Source organism: Zingiber officinale, chromosome 6B (assembly GCF_018446385.1).
Source record: "Zingiber officinale cultivar Zhangliang chromosome 6B, Zo_v1.1, whole genome shotgun sequence".
Taxonomy (NCBI): Eukaryota; Viridiplantae; Streptophyta; class Magnoliopsida; order Zingiberales; family Zingiberaceae; genus Zingiber; species Zingiber officinale.
This window is the reverse complement of record NC_055996.1, coordinates 1071560-1089082: the sequence shown is the minus strand read 5'-3', so window position 1 is coordinate 1089082 and position 17523 is coordinate 1071560. Positions and strand designations below refer to the sequence as shown.

The following is a 17523-nucleotide window of genomic DNA, read 5'->3' as shown; positions in this document are numbered from 1 at the left end:
AAGTTTTGCTCACTCAAGATTCAATCTTTTGTCTTGTCTAAATTAAAAAATCAAAATTAGTCATCACATCACATGAGAAGATAAGTTTTCGATTTTGTTCAGGATTCAATATTTACTTAATTCTATAAATCAATCGCGTAATAATCAACTCGATTACGTGGGACAAATTCAACCTTCTTCCGTAATATGATAAGCTAGTCAACTTGACGTTTTAATATTGTTTAATGTTTCACTACTTTGAAAGAATTAGAATAAAGCCATGCCTTTTTTTGTATCTGTATTTTGGCTTTGGCGTTCGCCACTAACTTCCAGATGTCATGTCGCTGTCCAAACTCATTAAAGACGCTTCAAATGCAGGGAAATTTATCTTGTCTAGAATTTATAATCATAGTAAGAAAAATCTTTATTTTTCAGATAAATTTTTATTTAAAAGCGGCCACAATTTGAAAATGTCAGTGTCGTTGAATGAATTTATCCTGGAAAAACGAGGCAAATTTGGGCGTTGAATTGTAATTTTGCGAATAGTTAGGCGCAGTGAAGAAATTTGAAGATTATCGCGGAAAGCGTGTCCAGCACGAGGCTCTCACGGCGACGGGAGGAGCAGTTACCGCGAAACTCACAACAGCCCAGGAATCATCTCTAGAATATTCCGAAAGCACAATTCCAGAATCAAAATCGCATCTTGCGGCGTCTGCTCCGGCGCCACTATTTTGATGGATTGGCAAGCGCCAAATTAGCAGCAAATCGTCCCCTTGCTTTGATTTTTCTTTTCTGTGTTTGGGGAGAGAGGGGTGGGGGGAAGATATCACCTTTTTGGTGTGTTCTTTCCCCTTTTCTTTTAAGGGTTGGAGCAGCAATCGGAATCTCATCTTTCGACGACCTCAAACAAGATCATCTTCTTGTTCGGTACCTTTTCCCACTTGAACTCTTCTTATGCCGTTTTCCTGTTTCTTTATAATTTCTTAATGCGAAAGCGGTTGCGAGATGGCTGTAGACGCCGTTAATGGGGGCAGAGAGCCTCTCGAGTTCGACCGGAGTAGTAGAAGGGATTCATGGGGTAAGGATGATGGAAAGATCAGCTTTCGGAGTTGAGGAAGCGCTCGTCCGTGAGGATACTAACTATTCAAGTTGCAAAGGCTCGGGTATCACTGGCACTCATCAAGTATTGCAAATTCGGTGAGTGAAAGAAGGCGCTCTGATCGTACCCTATCTCCTAGCGTCGATTGATGTGGTCCTTTGGGGCCTAAAAAACTTAACCTTTGTGATTCAGGAGAATATGGGAGCAGAGGCCACCTTGTTTGAGGCCAATTCGTTGTACACTTCACGGTATGGGTAAAATTAACCTTTGGGAATAAAACCAGGATCCTTGCGTGAAAAACTTATCAGAATGCACAATTTGTGTGTTTCTTTCCTGATTAGGTGATCAGAACATTTCGGAAACTGTTGTTAATGTATTGACCTCTCTGCCTTTTGTTTTTCTTGGATTGCAAGTGCCCAGGTCAGTTCTACAGGAGAATACATCAATAGAAATTTACACTACCTGTTAGTTTTACTTCCTTTTTTTTTTTTTTGCAATACTTGAAAAATATTAATTCACTTTGCAGGAAGAACATAAATAATAAGCTGTATGCTACTTCATTGATTGGGGTAGGCATTGCTTCGAGCTTGTATCATTCTTCAAGAGGGCAATTCAGAAAATATCTAAGATGGGCTGACTATACAATGATAGCTACTAGTACTATTGTAAGTACGGCACAACTTCAAAAAAGAAACATATATATATATATATATATATATAGGGTCACATGAAGCATGCTCAACTTGTTTAACATTCTATATTGCAAATTGTTGGTGGATGATCACCTTTAATAACATCACTTGCTTGCACTTTCAAAGTATTGTTTATGCTGAACCAATTTTTTAGCTTCTCATCCTCCTGTTTCCCTACTTGATTCTTCTGTGTTATATTTTAGCCTAGCTATTTTTTTTTCATATAATGCCATGACTCCTAACAATTAGAACTCTTTCAGGACAGTTCAACTATTGCAACAAGCTGTTGAATTTTTTTCTACTGAATGCATTTTGAATGATAACTCCTGTGTTACTTGAAAACTTCACATTTGACTCTGACCTGGATCTAATGTTAGGAGTTGATTTGCCTCTACTTATTTTCTTTTAACTGTATTGTATAGAGTGCTCCAATAACAGAGTGACTATTTCATGAATTGGTCAAGCAATTTCCTTGTGATCACCAACTCAATATTAGTGTTCATTGCATATCCATGGATATGCCCCTTGGAAATTTGTAATGGTAAAGCAGCTAAGGATAGCTTGGTGAATTCTAATTTTGAGTTTCCTCGATGGAATGGAAAAAGATCAGCAATTGATCGGCTGCATTGGGAAGGGAAGCATAAGGAAAGAAAGAGAAAGAAAATGAGGGGAAAAATCACTAAGAAACAGAAGGAAAAAAAACCCACAACCTGGTTGTCATGGTTCGTCGTTGTGGCTTAGTTGCGATATCACAATTATGTAAGTATCCCGTGCTAGTTTTGATGTGATCAACTAAGTAAAGTTAGGTCCTGTTGGTATTTAACCCCTGTGTTTAAGTGTGCAGGAACTTAGGAGCATATGAAGTCGAGCGAAAGACGCAGCTAGTGAGAAGGATGGCACGAGAGAGAACCGACGGGCTCAGTGCGTTCGAGGGACGAGGTGCTGCGGAAGAGTACGCTGGCGGACAAGAAGGAGGCGCGCGGCGTTCTCCGAGGGACGAGAAGCCGGAGCGGAAGAGTACTCAAAGGTCAGAAGTTGGGTTCGGGTGAGCCCTATTCCGGATGTTCGAGATCACCCATGCGAGCGGAGCCGAAGCGGAAAACCCGAACTAATGCGAGCGGAAGATCCGGACCAAAATTTCAACTGGAAGTTGACTTTTTGGTCCGAATTTTATCCGAAAAGCAACGTGGCGTGATGCATTGCGACGGGGATAAAGTGTTATCCCCCTAGAGGCGCCTGGAATCCTTCCAGGTACCCCGATCAGGGCTATAAATACAGCCCTGGTCCCAATGGTTCATAACAACACTTGTAATTGATTTTTTTCAGTCTTGTTCTGTAATTAAGTGCTTCAATTGCTGTACGAGACTTCTCCGTCTAAAGGAGACATTAGTGAGCTTTTCATCTTCCTTGGATTAACAACCTCCCCGGTTGTAACCAAGTAAACCTTTAGTGCCTCTTTCTTTCTTTATTTAGTCTCTTATTTCTTTTATGCAAGTACTGATACTTATAAAACTATAAAGTTCGAGGAAGATTCGTTTTCCTTTGTAGGGCTATTCACCCCCTCTAGTCAGACCCCAAGGGTCCTTCAAGTGGTATCAGAGCGGGTTCGCTTAAGGAGGACTAAATGTCGAACGAAGCACACGAGATGGCCGGACCGAGCATCTACCCACCGAAGTTCAAGGTGGAATTCACGAGCTGGAAGAAAAAGATGGAGGTATTCTTTAAGACAGATTTCGATTTACTTTTAATAATGAAATCCTGTTTTATAGCACCTAAGGGTAAAGAAGAATACCAATGGATGAAGAAGGAGCAAGTCGACTTCATGGCAAACGGCAAAACGGAGTTTCACCTGCTTAACGTTTTACCATCTCAAGAAGTCAACCGGATCGGAGCCTATGAGTTAGCTAAGGAGCTCTGGGAGAAATTCCTGAAACTACATGAAGGGACCTTGGAGGCAAAACTCGCGAGACGGGATCTGTTCAGGAACCTGATCAACAACATCAAGTTAGAAGAAGGAGAAATCATTACACACCTTCACTCAAGAATAAAGGAACTCATCACCGGACTCACGAATCTCAGAGAAAAGGTAAGCAACCGAGATTCGTTAAGGTACGCACTTAACGCATTTCCTAGGACTATTGAACGGACATCATTAGTAGATGCTTATTATATATCTAAGGATCTGGAATCAAGTACTTTAGAAGAAATATTTTCAATTTTTGAAGTTCATGAAACGAAATATGCAGATCCGAAGGAGTCAAGGCACAACATTGCCTTAAAGGCAAAGATGAATGAACGAGATTATAAATCTTCTCTCGATGACGATGAAACGACATTTATGGTAAGCAGATTTAAAAAATTATTTAAATCTAACAAATGCAGGGTACAAAAAGAAAAAGAAAAGTAAGATGCTACCACTACAATGAAGAAGGACATGTAAAAGATAACTGCCCAAAATTGAAGAGCAAGGCTAAGGAAAAGAACAAGAAGGCAGCCCAGAACAAATATAAAACTTTAAAGGCGACGTGGGACGAAACGTCGTCCGAATTAGAGATCGAAGCAATCCCCGGACTTGCCCTAGTGGCAAGTCACCAAGAAGATGAAGGCGAAGCAAGCTTGTCTCAAATGAGCATCGAGAGCATCGATGAAGGGGAAACAACATTGGAAGAAAGTAGCACTTTAGAGGGAGCTTCAGATTACGGGATCGACAAGGTAACTCAGATACGATCTCTTCCTCCTGACAAGTTATTTCAGTTTATAAAAATATTATCGAAAAATTGCTGTAAGTTAGAAAAAGAAAATAAGGAATTAAAATCATTCTTAGCTGGTTCTTGTCGATTAGAAGATTTCGACAAAGTAAAAATTGAAAATGAAAAATTAAAAAAGGAAATAGAAAATTTGAAAAATCATGCATGCTCACATATTCAACATGTTAGAAAATACAATAGATTAAATTGATACTTTAAATACAACAAGGGTCAAATTAGGAAAATATCACAAAAATATATTCTTAAAAATGTTTTGATTAATCTTGTAGGAAGGAATCTATTTTGGGTTCCAAAATCATGTTTAGATTGATTTTTTTTCTAGGGCTTTTAGAGAAAATTAAATAAGTGGTTGTTGTTCCAATATCCAAGAAAGCCTAGTGCCTCGCTACAGCCTGAAGTCAATTATTGAAATGAGTATTAAATTGACTAACTATTGAGGATTTAATTGTTATAAAAATGCTTTTAATTGTTTGTCAAAAATTTTGTTAGAAATTAATTAGAAGTTAATTTTTCCGGAAAGATAATTTTTTTAATTTTTTTGAATGTTAAATTTTTTAATTATTAACAATTTTTTTTTAATGTGCAAAAGACTGTATTTCTACTTAAGAATAATTTTAACTTCATATGAAATTTTTTTATGCTTTATATATGTTAAATTTTTTATGTAAATCCAGATTTTTCGAAGCTTAATCTTTAATATTTTTCTAGAATTTTTCCTTAGACTTTTTTTTTTAAATAGCATTTTTAAAGTATCCATTTTTAATGTGATCAAAAGGGGAAATAGTGAAGATTAAGTATAGGGGAAGGGTAGTACAATTTTTTGTTTTTAATTTTTGTACTTGCAAATTTTATAACCGCTAATTTTTGTACTTGAAAATTTTATAATTGTTATTTTTGTGGTTTACCCTAAATTTGGGTTTGTTCACATTAAAAAGGGGGAGATTGTAAGTACCCGTACTAGTTTTGATATGATCAACCAAATAAAGTTAGACCCTGTTGGTATTTAACCTCTGTGTCTAAGTGTGCAGGAATTTAGGAGCACAGAAAATCGAGTGAAAGATGCAGCTAGCGAGAAGGACAGCATGGGAGAGAGCCGACGGGCTCGATGCGTCTAGGGGTGTTCATTATTCGGGTCAATCCATTAACCCGCCCGATCCAAATAACATTCGGGTTATTTGGTTTGGTTAAATGAAATTTGGGTCGGTTGAATGAATTGACCCAAAATGTTAATTGGGTTAATGGTTTGGTTTTGGATTTAACTCCCCATCCGAATAACCCGCCCGAAATCCGAATAAGGAATTAATATTTATTTTTTATTTTTTTAGTATAATCTTTGGAATGTGTAAGCTTTTTTCTTATATTGAATGAAACTATTTTATCAAATTTGGAACTTATTTATTTATAAATGTAAATTATTAAGAGTTTATTTATTTGAAGAAGTTTGAAAATTTGAAATGAAAAGAAAATTGGGTTAATTGGTACCCGAACCGAATAACCCGAATTAGTTTCGGATAATTCGGTTTGGTTTATAGCTAATTCGGTTTGGTTCTTGGTTGGATTTAGAAAATTATAAAATCCGAATAACCCGAACCGAATAACCCAAATAATCCGAACCGAACCAAATGAACACCCCTAGGTGCGTCTGAGGGACAAGGTGCTGCGGAAGAGTACGCTGGCGGACGAGAAGGAGGCGCGCGACGTTCTCCGAGGGACGAGAAGTCGGAACGAAAGACTACTCGAAGGCCGGAAGTTAGGTTCGGATGAACTCTATTTCATATGGCCAAGATCATCTAAATGAGCGGAGTCAGAGCGAAAGACTGGACCAATGCGAGTGGAACCGGAGCGGAAGACCCAAGTTGACTTTTTGGTCTGTGTGCTCGGACTCCGGGCATCCAGAACCGAATGTTATCCGAAACGCGACGTGACGCGTTGCGTTGCGACGGGGATAAAGCTTTATCCCCCTAGAGGCGCCTGGAACCCTTCCAAGCGCCCCGACCAGGCTATAAATATAGCCTTGGTCCCAAACAACACTTGTAATTGATTTCTTTTTAGTCTTGTTCTGTAATTAAGTGTTTCAACTGCTGTAAGAGCCTTCTCCGCCTAAAGGAGACATTAGTGAGTTTTTCATCTTCCTTGGATTAACAACTTCCCCGGTTATAACCAAGTAAATCTTTAGTGTCTCTTCCTCTCTTTATTTAGTTTTTTATTTCTTTTATGCAATTGTTGATTCTTATAAAGCTATAAAGTTCGAGAAAGGTTCATTTTCCTTTGTAGGGCTATTCACCCCCTCTAGCCGGACGCTAAGGGCCCTATAAATTAGGCTTTCGTGGCTTGCTCATGTAAGGATACAGCCTAGCCGTCGCAAGCTCGTCGGGCTCTCCATAAGGTTGGGCTCTCTATGAGGTTGCCATGAGTGCGGAGGTCTCACGTCCACATTGAGGCTAGGCCTGACCATAGGCTTTTCTCAAGGCAGTGACGGCTTCGTGAAGGCTAGGCGTGGAGGGTGTGAGTCGAGGTCTTGCCTAGCATAGTTGTGTAGGATTGTGGATGACTAAGAAGAGTTGGAATTGTCAGAGTTGCAAAAGGAAGGAAAGTTGGTTCACTGATTTGAGGTAAATGAAAAATAAAAAAAAAATTGATCCACTGATGGATTTAGAATCTATCCTTAATTTTACACCAAGCAAACAGGGAAAGTGTATTGACTTCTATGCAATCCATTATTTCTTTTATCGATCCTTAGGAGTAAAGGGGGAATAAGAATCGGAGATACTTCTTCCAAAGATCTCATTTTGTTGATGTTATATGTTGAGATTGCTAAAATGAGAAAACTCTTGCAAAGGCTTTTGAGTTATGAAAGTATTTAAATGCCTTTGAGTTTTGAACGTAAGATTGTTTTTTTTAAAGAAAATATACTATTTAGATTTTAGACTTGTTTTGTCATCTACTTTCCTTTTGATAATATATTGCCTTCAAATGCTAAATTTATTTTTTTATGGGACAATATATCTTATCATGTTGCTTTATTAATTTTATTAGAGGTATTAGATTCATAGAGATATTGGTCTAGTGGGTATTGTCCCATATGAGTAATTCTAGATTTATAGTTTATCATGAGGTATACATAAAGAAATATAGAAAAGAATAAGGAATAATTATTTTGGACGATATTATTAATGCAACTAAAGAGGCTTGTTTATGCATATTGTCCACATAATAAATATGGTAAAGACATTAAATATGGTATACAATTATAAGAATAGTAAAAATTATAATCATTGCAATGAATACGATAAATCTTAATTAATTTGAAAATATTATCTTATGCTATCGATTGATGTTGATCATGATTATAATACCAAATATGGTAAATGTTTGAGATCAATTCGAAATTCTTATCCTTTATTGTTACTCTTATTGTCACTACCCCCAACAAATTCAACAATGGTGCTTGAACATTGAGTTTGATTGCCAACTTGTTAAACTATTGTTTGGCAGTGTTGCACGGATACGGATACGGGCATCGTATTGGATACGACACGGATACGGGGATACGAAAAATTTAAAAAATATAGGACACTATACGGCTTGGATACGACGATTATTAAAAAATAAAAAATATTATATATATATATATATATATATATATATCGTATTAAAAATTAAAAATCCTATAATAGAAAACCATGTTCATATTAGATCAACCATAATATCCATTACAATTAATCATCAACATCCTCATGTGCACTCTCATTTTGAAAACTTTCTATGGCAAGTAAACTGAAAATAACAATTAAGAAATAAGAAGCAACATAGGGGACTGGGGAGCCTATTGTTAAACTTACCAGAAATCGTACCAAAAGCAAAAACAAATTCGTGATATCAAAAGAAAAAACAAAAAACTAAACGGACACCCCTCAAAAATTTTTTTTGGGTGTGTCGGACACGGACACGACACAGATACGGACACGACACGCAAATACGCGTGTCGGACACGGCAAAAATCGTGTTGTTGACTTTTTCCAAGTTTGACTAGCTAGACACGGCTAGGACATGGATGAGACACGTTTCCGGACACGTTTGGGCACAATTGTAACAAAATTAAAAATTTCGAGGGTAAAAATGAAAAATAATAAAATTATGAGGACTACTTATTAAAATGACAAAAAAAACCTAAATTACTCTCCCTACTCCCGATTCCTTTTCTCCATCGCGAAAAATTGTTTCACGCCGCGAGACGCGACCATCTCCCCTCGGCGTTCGTCGCGTCCACTGCTCGCAGAACCCAGCAACAGTTCGCCGCTGCTCGCCGCCACTGCTTGCAAAAGCTAGGCGTCGTGCCGTTGCCTGCTCAACAGCAGCCCTCGCAGAAGCCAGCAGCAGCCCGACGCTGCTCACCGTCTCCCGCCGCTGCTCGCAACAGCCCACTGTCTCCCGTCGCTGCCCTCTTTCTGCCCAGTGCCCTCTTTCTGGTAAAGTGGTAAGTTTAGTTTTTTGTTTTTTCTTTTGATATCACGAATTTGTTTTTGCTTTTGGTACGATTTCTGGTAAGTTTAACAATAGGCTCCCCAGTCCCCTGCGTTGCTTCTTATTTCTTAATTGTTATTTTCAGTTTACTTGCCATAGAAAGTTTTCAAAATGAGAGTGCACATGAGGATGTTGATGATTAATTGTAATGGATATTATGGTTGATCTAATATGAACATGGTTTTCTATTATAGGATTTTTAATTTTTAATACGATATATATATATATATATATATATATATATATATATATATATAATATTTTTTATTTTTTAATAATCGTCGTATCCTAGCCGTATCGTATCCTATATTTTTAAAATTTTTCGCACGCGCGTACGCGAGGTTATGATGATATACTGAGGGTACAGTAGGGTACTGTAGTTCCTTTAATGGTCAATCCCTTGCCGCGCGCGCGCGCACGCGCGAGGCGAGGTAGTAAAAGCTGACTATGTTTGGCATTTCCATTTCCCGCGTAGCGTCCGGCTCCCCCCGAGGGGGTTGGGGGGGTAACGATACCCTTTCATTCCAGTGTGTGTCGACTTCGCTCATTCATTGATAGAAGCAGATCCAGCGAGTGGAATGAATAGTTGCATGAGCCTGAGAGAACAGAACGAAGATAGATCAAGTCGAGACGGGAGGCCGGTGAAGCCGCTCCAGCTTGATCATCTCCCGATTGACACGAGTGAGCTGACCAGAATGAATCGCCCTCCCAAAGGTCGCCTATGAGACGTGCTCAAAAAGACTATAGGAGTTCATGAGAAATTGACGCGCGAGTTTGGATAGGGGCGAAAGTGCTCGAAAGGAGAGGGGCGAAGAGCTGAACGTAAGGGAAGGGGCGAAGAGCTGAACGTAAGGGAAGGGGCGAAGAGTTGAACGTAAGGAGACGAGGATTCTCCATCCCGATCCTGGGCATAGACCTAAGATCCTTCCTGATCCTGGGCATCGTAGGACTACCATTCCATCGTAGAGACTGAAGACCATGAATCTTCCTACCGGACAAGTGGTGATCATCAATGCGAAGTGGTGATCATCAGTCAGAATTTGATGCGCGGGATCCTTACTGTGACAAGTAAGAAAAGAAGGGTCGAGTGAGAACGACGGAGCGCCTCCCCTCTCGAACTCAATGTTTATAACTCCCTAAGGTAGAAGGTTTCAAATGCCCTTTCCAGTTTTGTACAAAAAAATCTGAAGGAAGTTCTATCAAGGCAAAGGGTAACGTAAGATGACTCTACTTAAAAGTCAGGGAGAGGATCGCCATCTAAAGCGTACATTGGGTTGATCCCCAATCCGTTTTCTCCCTTCTAGCTATTAACTATTCAGCTATGAGAAGTCTGGTTAAGGCTTTCCCCGCCCCCAATTACCTGAAGGGTAATTGAATAGGGGCCGTACCTTAACCCATTCCTTGTTGTAGTTCCATGTCTCCTCCGGGAAATAGAGTAAGGACAATACCCTTTCTATTCCCCTGATTGTCATCCATTAACAAGAACTCCTGATCGCCGTATCCGTGTCGTATCCAATACAATACCCGTATCCGTATCCGTGCAACACTGATTGTAGCTAAATAATTTTGGACACCAGTAGCTATAACTTTGTATTCAACTTTAGTGCTTGAGCGAAGGACTGTAAGTTGCTTCTTTGAAAGCCAAGAAACAAAATTTTGTCCAAGAAAAATGACATACCCACTTGTAGAACGTCTATCTTTAGGAGATCCGACCCAATCTACATCACTATAGACATTCAACTCTCATTGGGACCAAGTAGAATAGTTCCTTTAAGAAAGCAAAGAATTCTCTTTAACACCTTCCCAATGGTGTTAAGTAGGAGCATACATTAATTGACAAGCACGATTGACGTCGAAAGCAATGTCGAGTCGTGTGATGGTGATATATTATAAGGCACCAATAATGTTTTTGTAGATCTAGGGTCAACCATTGTACGAGAGGATGAAGATGTCATGAAACCATCTTCAATGATCAGTGTGGAGATGGGACATGCACCATTCATTTTTGCTCGTTGAAGAAGCACAGAAATATATTTGCTCTGAGAGAGGAGATAACCTTAAAAATGTGAAAAAAAAACTCTATGCTATGGAAAAAATCGAGTATTGCTGAGATTTTGAATAGGAAACTCTTGATTAAGAAGATGAAGTAAAGTAGCGATGCATTACTGATCACTGCTGGTTATTAAAATATCATCCACATAAATTAGTAAAAAGATTGTAAGTTTCTCATTGCATTTGTAAAATAGGGAAGAAATCAATTTTTGAGCTAAAGAATCCCTGGGTGTGAAGCAAGTTAAAATGAAGATGAATCATGCACGAGGAGCTTGTCGAAAACCATATATAGATTTCTTAAGTTAACAAACATGTGTTGGAAGTTGGAGGTAGATGTATCATAGTGGTTGCTCCATAAACTCAATTTCTTCAAGTTGACCATAAACATCTAGTTGGAGCTAACAACTATAGATAATAACAATTTGATAGTTATAATTTTGATGATCAAATTAAAAGTATCATTGAAGTCAATACCTGATTATTGACTTTTAGCAACAAAGCAAGCTTTGTAACGTTCAATAGAATCATCAGCATAGGATGCAGGAACGGAGTCAAGAATTTCATATCGAGGGGGCAAAATATATGTGTTTATGTTAAGGGGAGGTGACCATATCGTTACCTCCCATTCGCCTCTCTTTCACCCTCTATTCCTATACCTCATATACTTCTTATACTTAAAATTTGAAGGGGCTGGACGCATGCCCTTGGGAAAAAACCCCCTCCACCCCCTAACCAACTTAGCGGACAACTATAAGCTGACCCCGTGATTTACCTTCCTTCACATAACCTGGGGACGGACTGTGAGAAGCGCCTGGGGTGATCACCTTTGCTACAATAGAGTCATCAGCACGATACTTGATTCGGTAAACTCATTTAAATCTCATAATATTCATAAAGGGAGTACGAGGAAGTAAGTTCCACGTTTTATTGTAGGAAAGATAATCAAACTATATAGTCATCGCAAACACCAATTTGGGTATTTGATTGCTTATAAAATTTGAAAAAACAATTAGACCCGTGGAATAAGATATCGAGTGGAAATTGGCGGACACCGTGTATAAATCTCTCTTAGAGGAAACATTCAACGAGGAGTATTATCATCAGGACTACTTGGAGATGAGTGATCAAGCAGACGAAGTTACATCATTTGAAGAACCAAGATCGAAGAGTGCGTCATCATTAGCAGTCTGTAAAAATTAGTAAGGATGGAGCTAGAGCTGTAGACGGGTCAACCCGTGGCGGGGCGGGCCGACCCGTCAACTTGGTGAGTTGGCAAATTTCCAATCCAACCCAACCCAATCGAAGGCGGGTTGCGGGTTTGGCGGGCCAACCTGCGCGCCCATCAATTTAAAAAAAAATTTTAAAAAATATTTCATATTTTCAACGTTTTACTTTTCATCAATCAAATGCATCTATAAACATGTATTTTAAATATAAATGGACACAAATAAGTACTTATGTGGGATGAAAAGTACTATTTAAAATTATAACAAAGAAAGATTATAAATTGACATAAAACTTAGTTTACATGTGTTTATCAACTCGCTGGGCAACCCAAGCCCGTCGCGGGTCGACCCACGCGGGTCTAGGCGGGTCGGCCCACGGCGGGCTTGGGTTGATAAAATTCCAACCCAACCCGCTTAAATTGTTTGGCGGGGCGGGCCAACCCAACGGGCCCAACCCAAATTGACGGTTGTAGATGGAGCATGACTTAGAATTTTATCCTTCTTGTACCTTCATTATGCTCTATTGGAGCAACCTGTGGGGATTCTAATATATTATTCGGTGGTATTAAAAAGTGCTTTGATTTTTAGAAGGAGTATCTGAAATTAGAATAGAATCATAAAAGGAAAGAGAGACTTATCAAAAGTAACATGTCGAGAAATATATATCCGCCAGATATATGCAGACAACAGTACCTTAATGCAAGTTACAAATATTATTGAGAGCGACAGTTTAACTTGTATTTAGAGTAAGGGCATAATCAAAGATAACATGCGCAGCTAAAGATACGTAAGAATGAGTAATCTAGAGGTCAATTATAGAGTTTTTTTTACGAGACTTTTGTTTTGAAGTGACATAGATATATCAGGTAATGGTACCGATGATGCAAATTACTATAACCAAGAAACACACATTGTTGAGAGCGAGGGTTTAATTTGTGTTTTGAGTAAGGGCATAACCAAGGATAACATGTGCAGCTAAAGATACATAAGAATGAGTAATTTAGAGGTCGATTATAGAGTTTTTCGACAAGACAATAAAGTGGGTAAACGATTGATACGGTAGACTGTTATTTGGATGATGTCATTCCATAATTTAAGTGGGATTGAAGCATGATTAAAAATAGCTAAGATGGTTTCAATTATATAATGATGCTTCCTTTATGTGGATTCATTTTATTCAAAGGTGTGAGAGTAAGAGACTCGATGAAGGATTCTAGAGGAGGTAAAATGGTGATGAAGTGCTTGATACTCTTCTCCCCAATCAAAATGAAAAGAGATTATTTAATGATCAAAGTAGTGCTCATCATGTGTCTAAAAGCGTCAAAAAATTTCTAATAGATTAAATTTTCATTTCATAGGAAAAATCCAAGTGAACTTGCTAAATAACATAATACAGAAAAACTTGATTAGATAAAATAGGAGCATGACTCCATACATAAGAATGAATTATTTCTAAAGGAAACTTGAGGTACGAGTGGAAGACACAAATGGTAGTTCATTGGATTTTGCTTTCATGCAATATTCACATAAATGAGTTGAGGAGGCTAAAGAAGTGCTAAACCATAACGATTAATGGTATCCTGAATCAGACGTAAAGACGGATGACCAAGACGTGTATGCCGATAGAATTGGTTAGTGTGTTCTTCAAAAGGCAGGGAGGTTGAAAATGATAAAGTTCGTCTTTAATTTCTTCACGGAGTAGAATAGTTCCTATCATTAGATCCTTCACAAGAACATGATAAGGATGAAATTCAAAAAATACATTATTATCAAGAGCAAATTGACGTACAAAAAATAAATTCTTAGCGATAGGAGGAACATGAAGAATGTTGCACATGTGAAAGGTTCAACCACAAGAATGAAAGGATGCATTTCCAAGGTGAGCAATTTGTAAACCTGAGTCATTACCTATTTGTACTATGTCGGGTTCATGATAGGGCGAAGCTTCTATGGGAATATCATAATCTGACGTAACATTATGAGTCACTCCAGAATTTGAATGTTATTTTAGGTTTACACAAACTGAAGAAATTGTATTAGGAGGGATGGAGAGTGAGAATGTTCTAGATTAAAATGACTGAGTTGATGATTGCCAAGAGAAAGGTGGAGATCAATTTGATGATGTAAGTCCTTTTGGAAAATTTGAATCAAACTTTTTTTAACAATTTTGAGCAAAGTGATCATAGTTGAGACAAATCTAACGACATCCTTGACCTCAACTTTTGTTTCCTCCACTTTGATTTCAATGATCATGTTGTGGATGAGATTGGTTTCTTTGATTATGTTGTGGATCTTTGCTAGTCACATGCGCCGATAAAGAGAGAGAATTTGATATCCTTTGAGATTGGATTTGTAGAAATCTTTTATCAGAGAAAGAATAACATACCATGAAGTGTTTTGAGTGACACCTAATCCATGTGAATTGTGACGCTAGGAATAAAACCCTCATAAATTAATTGAGATTGATTTGAGATTATTATCCTTTATTGCTACTCTTGCTTTGCTGTCATTAGTACATACCCGTGTAACTGATATATTATTAAATGCATTATAAAATTTTTTATCTTATTTCCAAAGTTTACATGATATCAAAGCCCCATTTCTAGAATTAGGATTTTTTAAAGTGGTATTTTCCTCAAGGGGAGGTTGTTGGTCCCCCTTATAGTTCGACCCTTTCTCTCCTCTACTCTCTCTCTCATTTATGTACTTATCTTCAACTCGTGAACATGTTTGTGACATCATCCTGCTGTTGGGTTCTCTCTTTAATTGTGAAACATCTTTGTACTAGTGGCCTCGTCTAGATCATTGCATGTCACAAGGAGAAGATGAGTTTGTCGTGCGACAACTTTGCCTAATTGTACCTCGCTTTGTGTATCCTCAGCATGACCACACAATGTTGCCCTCTAGCATCTAGATTTAAAGGGACATCAGAATTCGAAGGACCACTACAACCTTCCCTCATCGTGCACTCTAACACTGACCATGACATGACCCTCTTGTTTGATTCTCGATTCGCTCTATTATTTCATTATAAGTGGATACCAGAACCACAACTGATGCTTGTAGATATCGTGTAGAGTAACTGCGAGCACCCCAAGAATCAACACATGCAATGATTATCCTTCGTGCAGATGTGAACACTGCCACTACTAGCCTCTACTTGCGATTCTACAGCCTTGTGACAATCAATAGTCACACTCATGCAAGCACCATCACCACCAATCTCAGTTTGTGATTTGATAGCTTAGTGACAATCCCATCTCGTGTGGAGCCTCTACTTGCACGCTCCATCAACAATTTCTAAAGCTTTATTGATCAAAGGTCAAAAGGATCATTGGTTATGCTTCATTAGCCCCTTAAGTTCTGTTTCCCTTGCGCACATGTAATATGTTTCTCATTTCACTATGTTATGCTTAGTTGGGCCTAGATAGTATCTATGATCCAACTTGAGCGGTAGTGTTAAAGATTTAAGATTAATAGTGATATTGGTCAAGTGGATTGAGTCCTATTCTACATTTAGGAGTTCTGGGTTTCAGATTTTATCTCGAGTATATATATACACCCATGTAACCAATATTAATGAGCAAATGTAATATAACTTAGTTTAGTTGTTTTCTTACTACAATGAATGTGAATGTTATGATATAGCATACTGCTTGTAGACTATCAGAACACTTTAGCTGCATATGCTCTATCATTGTAGCACTAAATACAAACGCATTGGCTTAATGAATTGGTCTCTCTGTTCATGGATCAGCTCATGTGCTAACATTCAGGACTTTGTATGATTTCTGATGATCTCTCCCTCTGTCTACATAAAGTTCGATTCTTCTTTTGCTTGTGAGCCACTGAATGCAATTAGTAATAGAAAAGGCTTATATGTTCACTTTTGAAGCTTAAAGATTATTTGCCCAATTTGCACATGTTCTTTGTTAATTAATGTGTGTTGACACATCCTTTCAACACAAGAAATTTTTTTACAATATTCTCCCTTATCTTGGTGCCGTATAAAGTATAAATAATTATTTCTTGTAGTGTTTATCACGTGCACTCCAAAATGAGAATCCAAAACTGCTAATGGCCGCGTCAACATTGCTTTTGCCATTTCAACCCTTGATGGTTTCGGCTCTTCACACAGGATTAATGGAGGCAAGTAACTTCTACAACAATTCTATTAATATCTATAATATCTAGCAGATTTCCTTTACTCTTGAATTCAGTTATATCTTCTAGCCAGGATTACGATTTCTTCCTCGTGTAAGTTTCCGTCGGTAGACTGGACCAGTTTTGAAACAAGTCCAAGTATTCTTTGCACTATACTGTTAAATTTAATTTCCCTCTCTTAATGAAAGCATTATAACACTTTACAATTGACATTCTCTTGTATGTATCTTTGATCCGAAGTTACAACTGAAACTAATTTAGATTGGTTAACTGTGGATGGCGATTATGCTAATATTTCTCAGCTACACGATACCAATAGGCGCGGCTATAGTCAGCTCCACTGATCGAACCTCGTTGCTTTTTGTCAGGTGGCATTTGCCAAACAAGCATTATCAAGACCAGATCTAAAGATGGCACACAACCTCCATAAAATGTCTTCTCTATTAGGAGGGGCATTTTTTGTTGCCGATGATTGCTTCCCTGAAATCCCCTATCTTCATGCAGCTTGGCATCTTGCCGCAGCAGTCGGCGTTAGTACATGTAACAAGCTTCTCGAGTGATATACCTATCGCTTGTTCTTGCATTCTCAACCCATTTTTATTTTTCTCTTGATGATCCAAACATTCATACAAGAGCTATTTTATCACTTCCAATTTGTCGACATGTATTTCTGCTGGCATACTTCCTAACCATTAATGCTACTATTCTCTATTCTGTACCTTCTTTTTCACCTCCAAAGCTAAATCATCCAATGTGATCGTTAGCTGTGAACACTTGCTTTAAATATTCTATAGGCTTTACTGCGGATAAGGCATCCGATACACCAAAAAGTGGAGATGCCTTGTTTTTTTAAATACATAAAAATAACATTAGAAACAGGGCATTAATTCCTTATCAATTAATCAAACATAACATAAATGCGCATTAGCTTACAATGAAAGAGGTGAAACTCTAATGTTCACTACGGAGATTTGCTGATTGCGATTCTAAAATTATGTGTGGAAGAGATGAATATAATA

General features: G+C 38.1%; 1 protein-coding gene across 4 annotated transcripts; it reads left to right on the top strand.

Moving 5' to 3' along the window:
* The first annotated feature begins 547 nt into the window (after positions 1–547).
* On the top strand, positions 548–17234 carry LOC121991660. 4 transcript variants are annotated; one of them, XM_042545649.1, is made up of 7 exons: positions 548–906; positions 995–1176; positions 1271–1326; positions 1420–1498; positions 1605–1743; positions 16376–16489; positions 16873–17234. In XM_042545649.1, exons 2-7 carry the CDS (start codon positions 1004–1006, stop codon positions 17062–17064), a joined length of 753 nt encoding a protein of 250 aa, XP_042401583.1. In that variant the 5' UTR covers positions 548–906; positions 995–1003; the 3' UTR covers positions 17065–17234. The 4 variants fall into 4 exon arrangements, with proteins under 4 accessions (XP_042401583.1, XP_042401585.1, XP_042401584.1 ...); XM_042545651.1 differs by lacking the exons at positions 548–906; positions 995–1176; positions 1271–1326; positions 1420–1498 and adding exons at positions 3319–3451; positions 3540–3856; positions 4017–4482; XM_042545650.1 differs by lacking the exons at positions 548–906; positions 995–1176; positions 1271–1326; positions 1420–1498 and adding exons at positions 3319–3856; positions 4017–4482.
* The last annotated feature ends 289 nt before the right edge of the window (positions 17235–17523 follow it).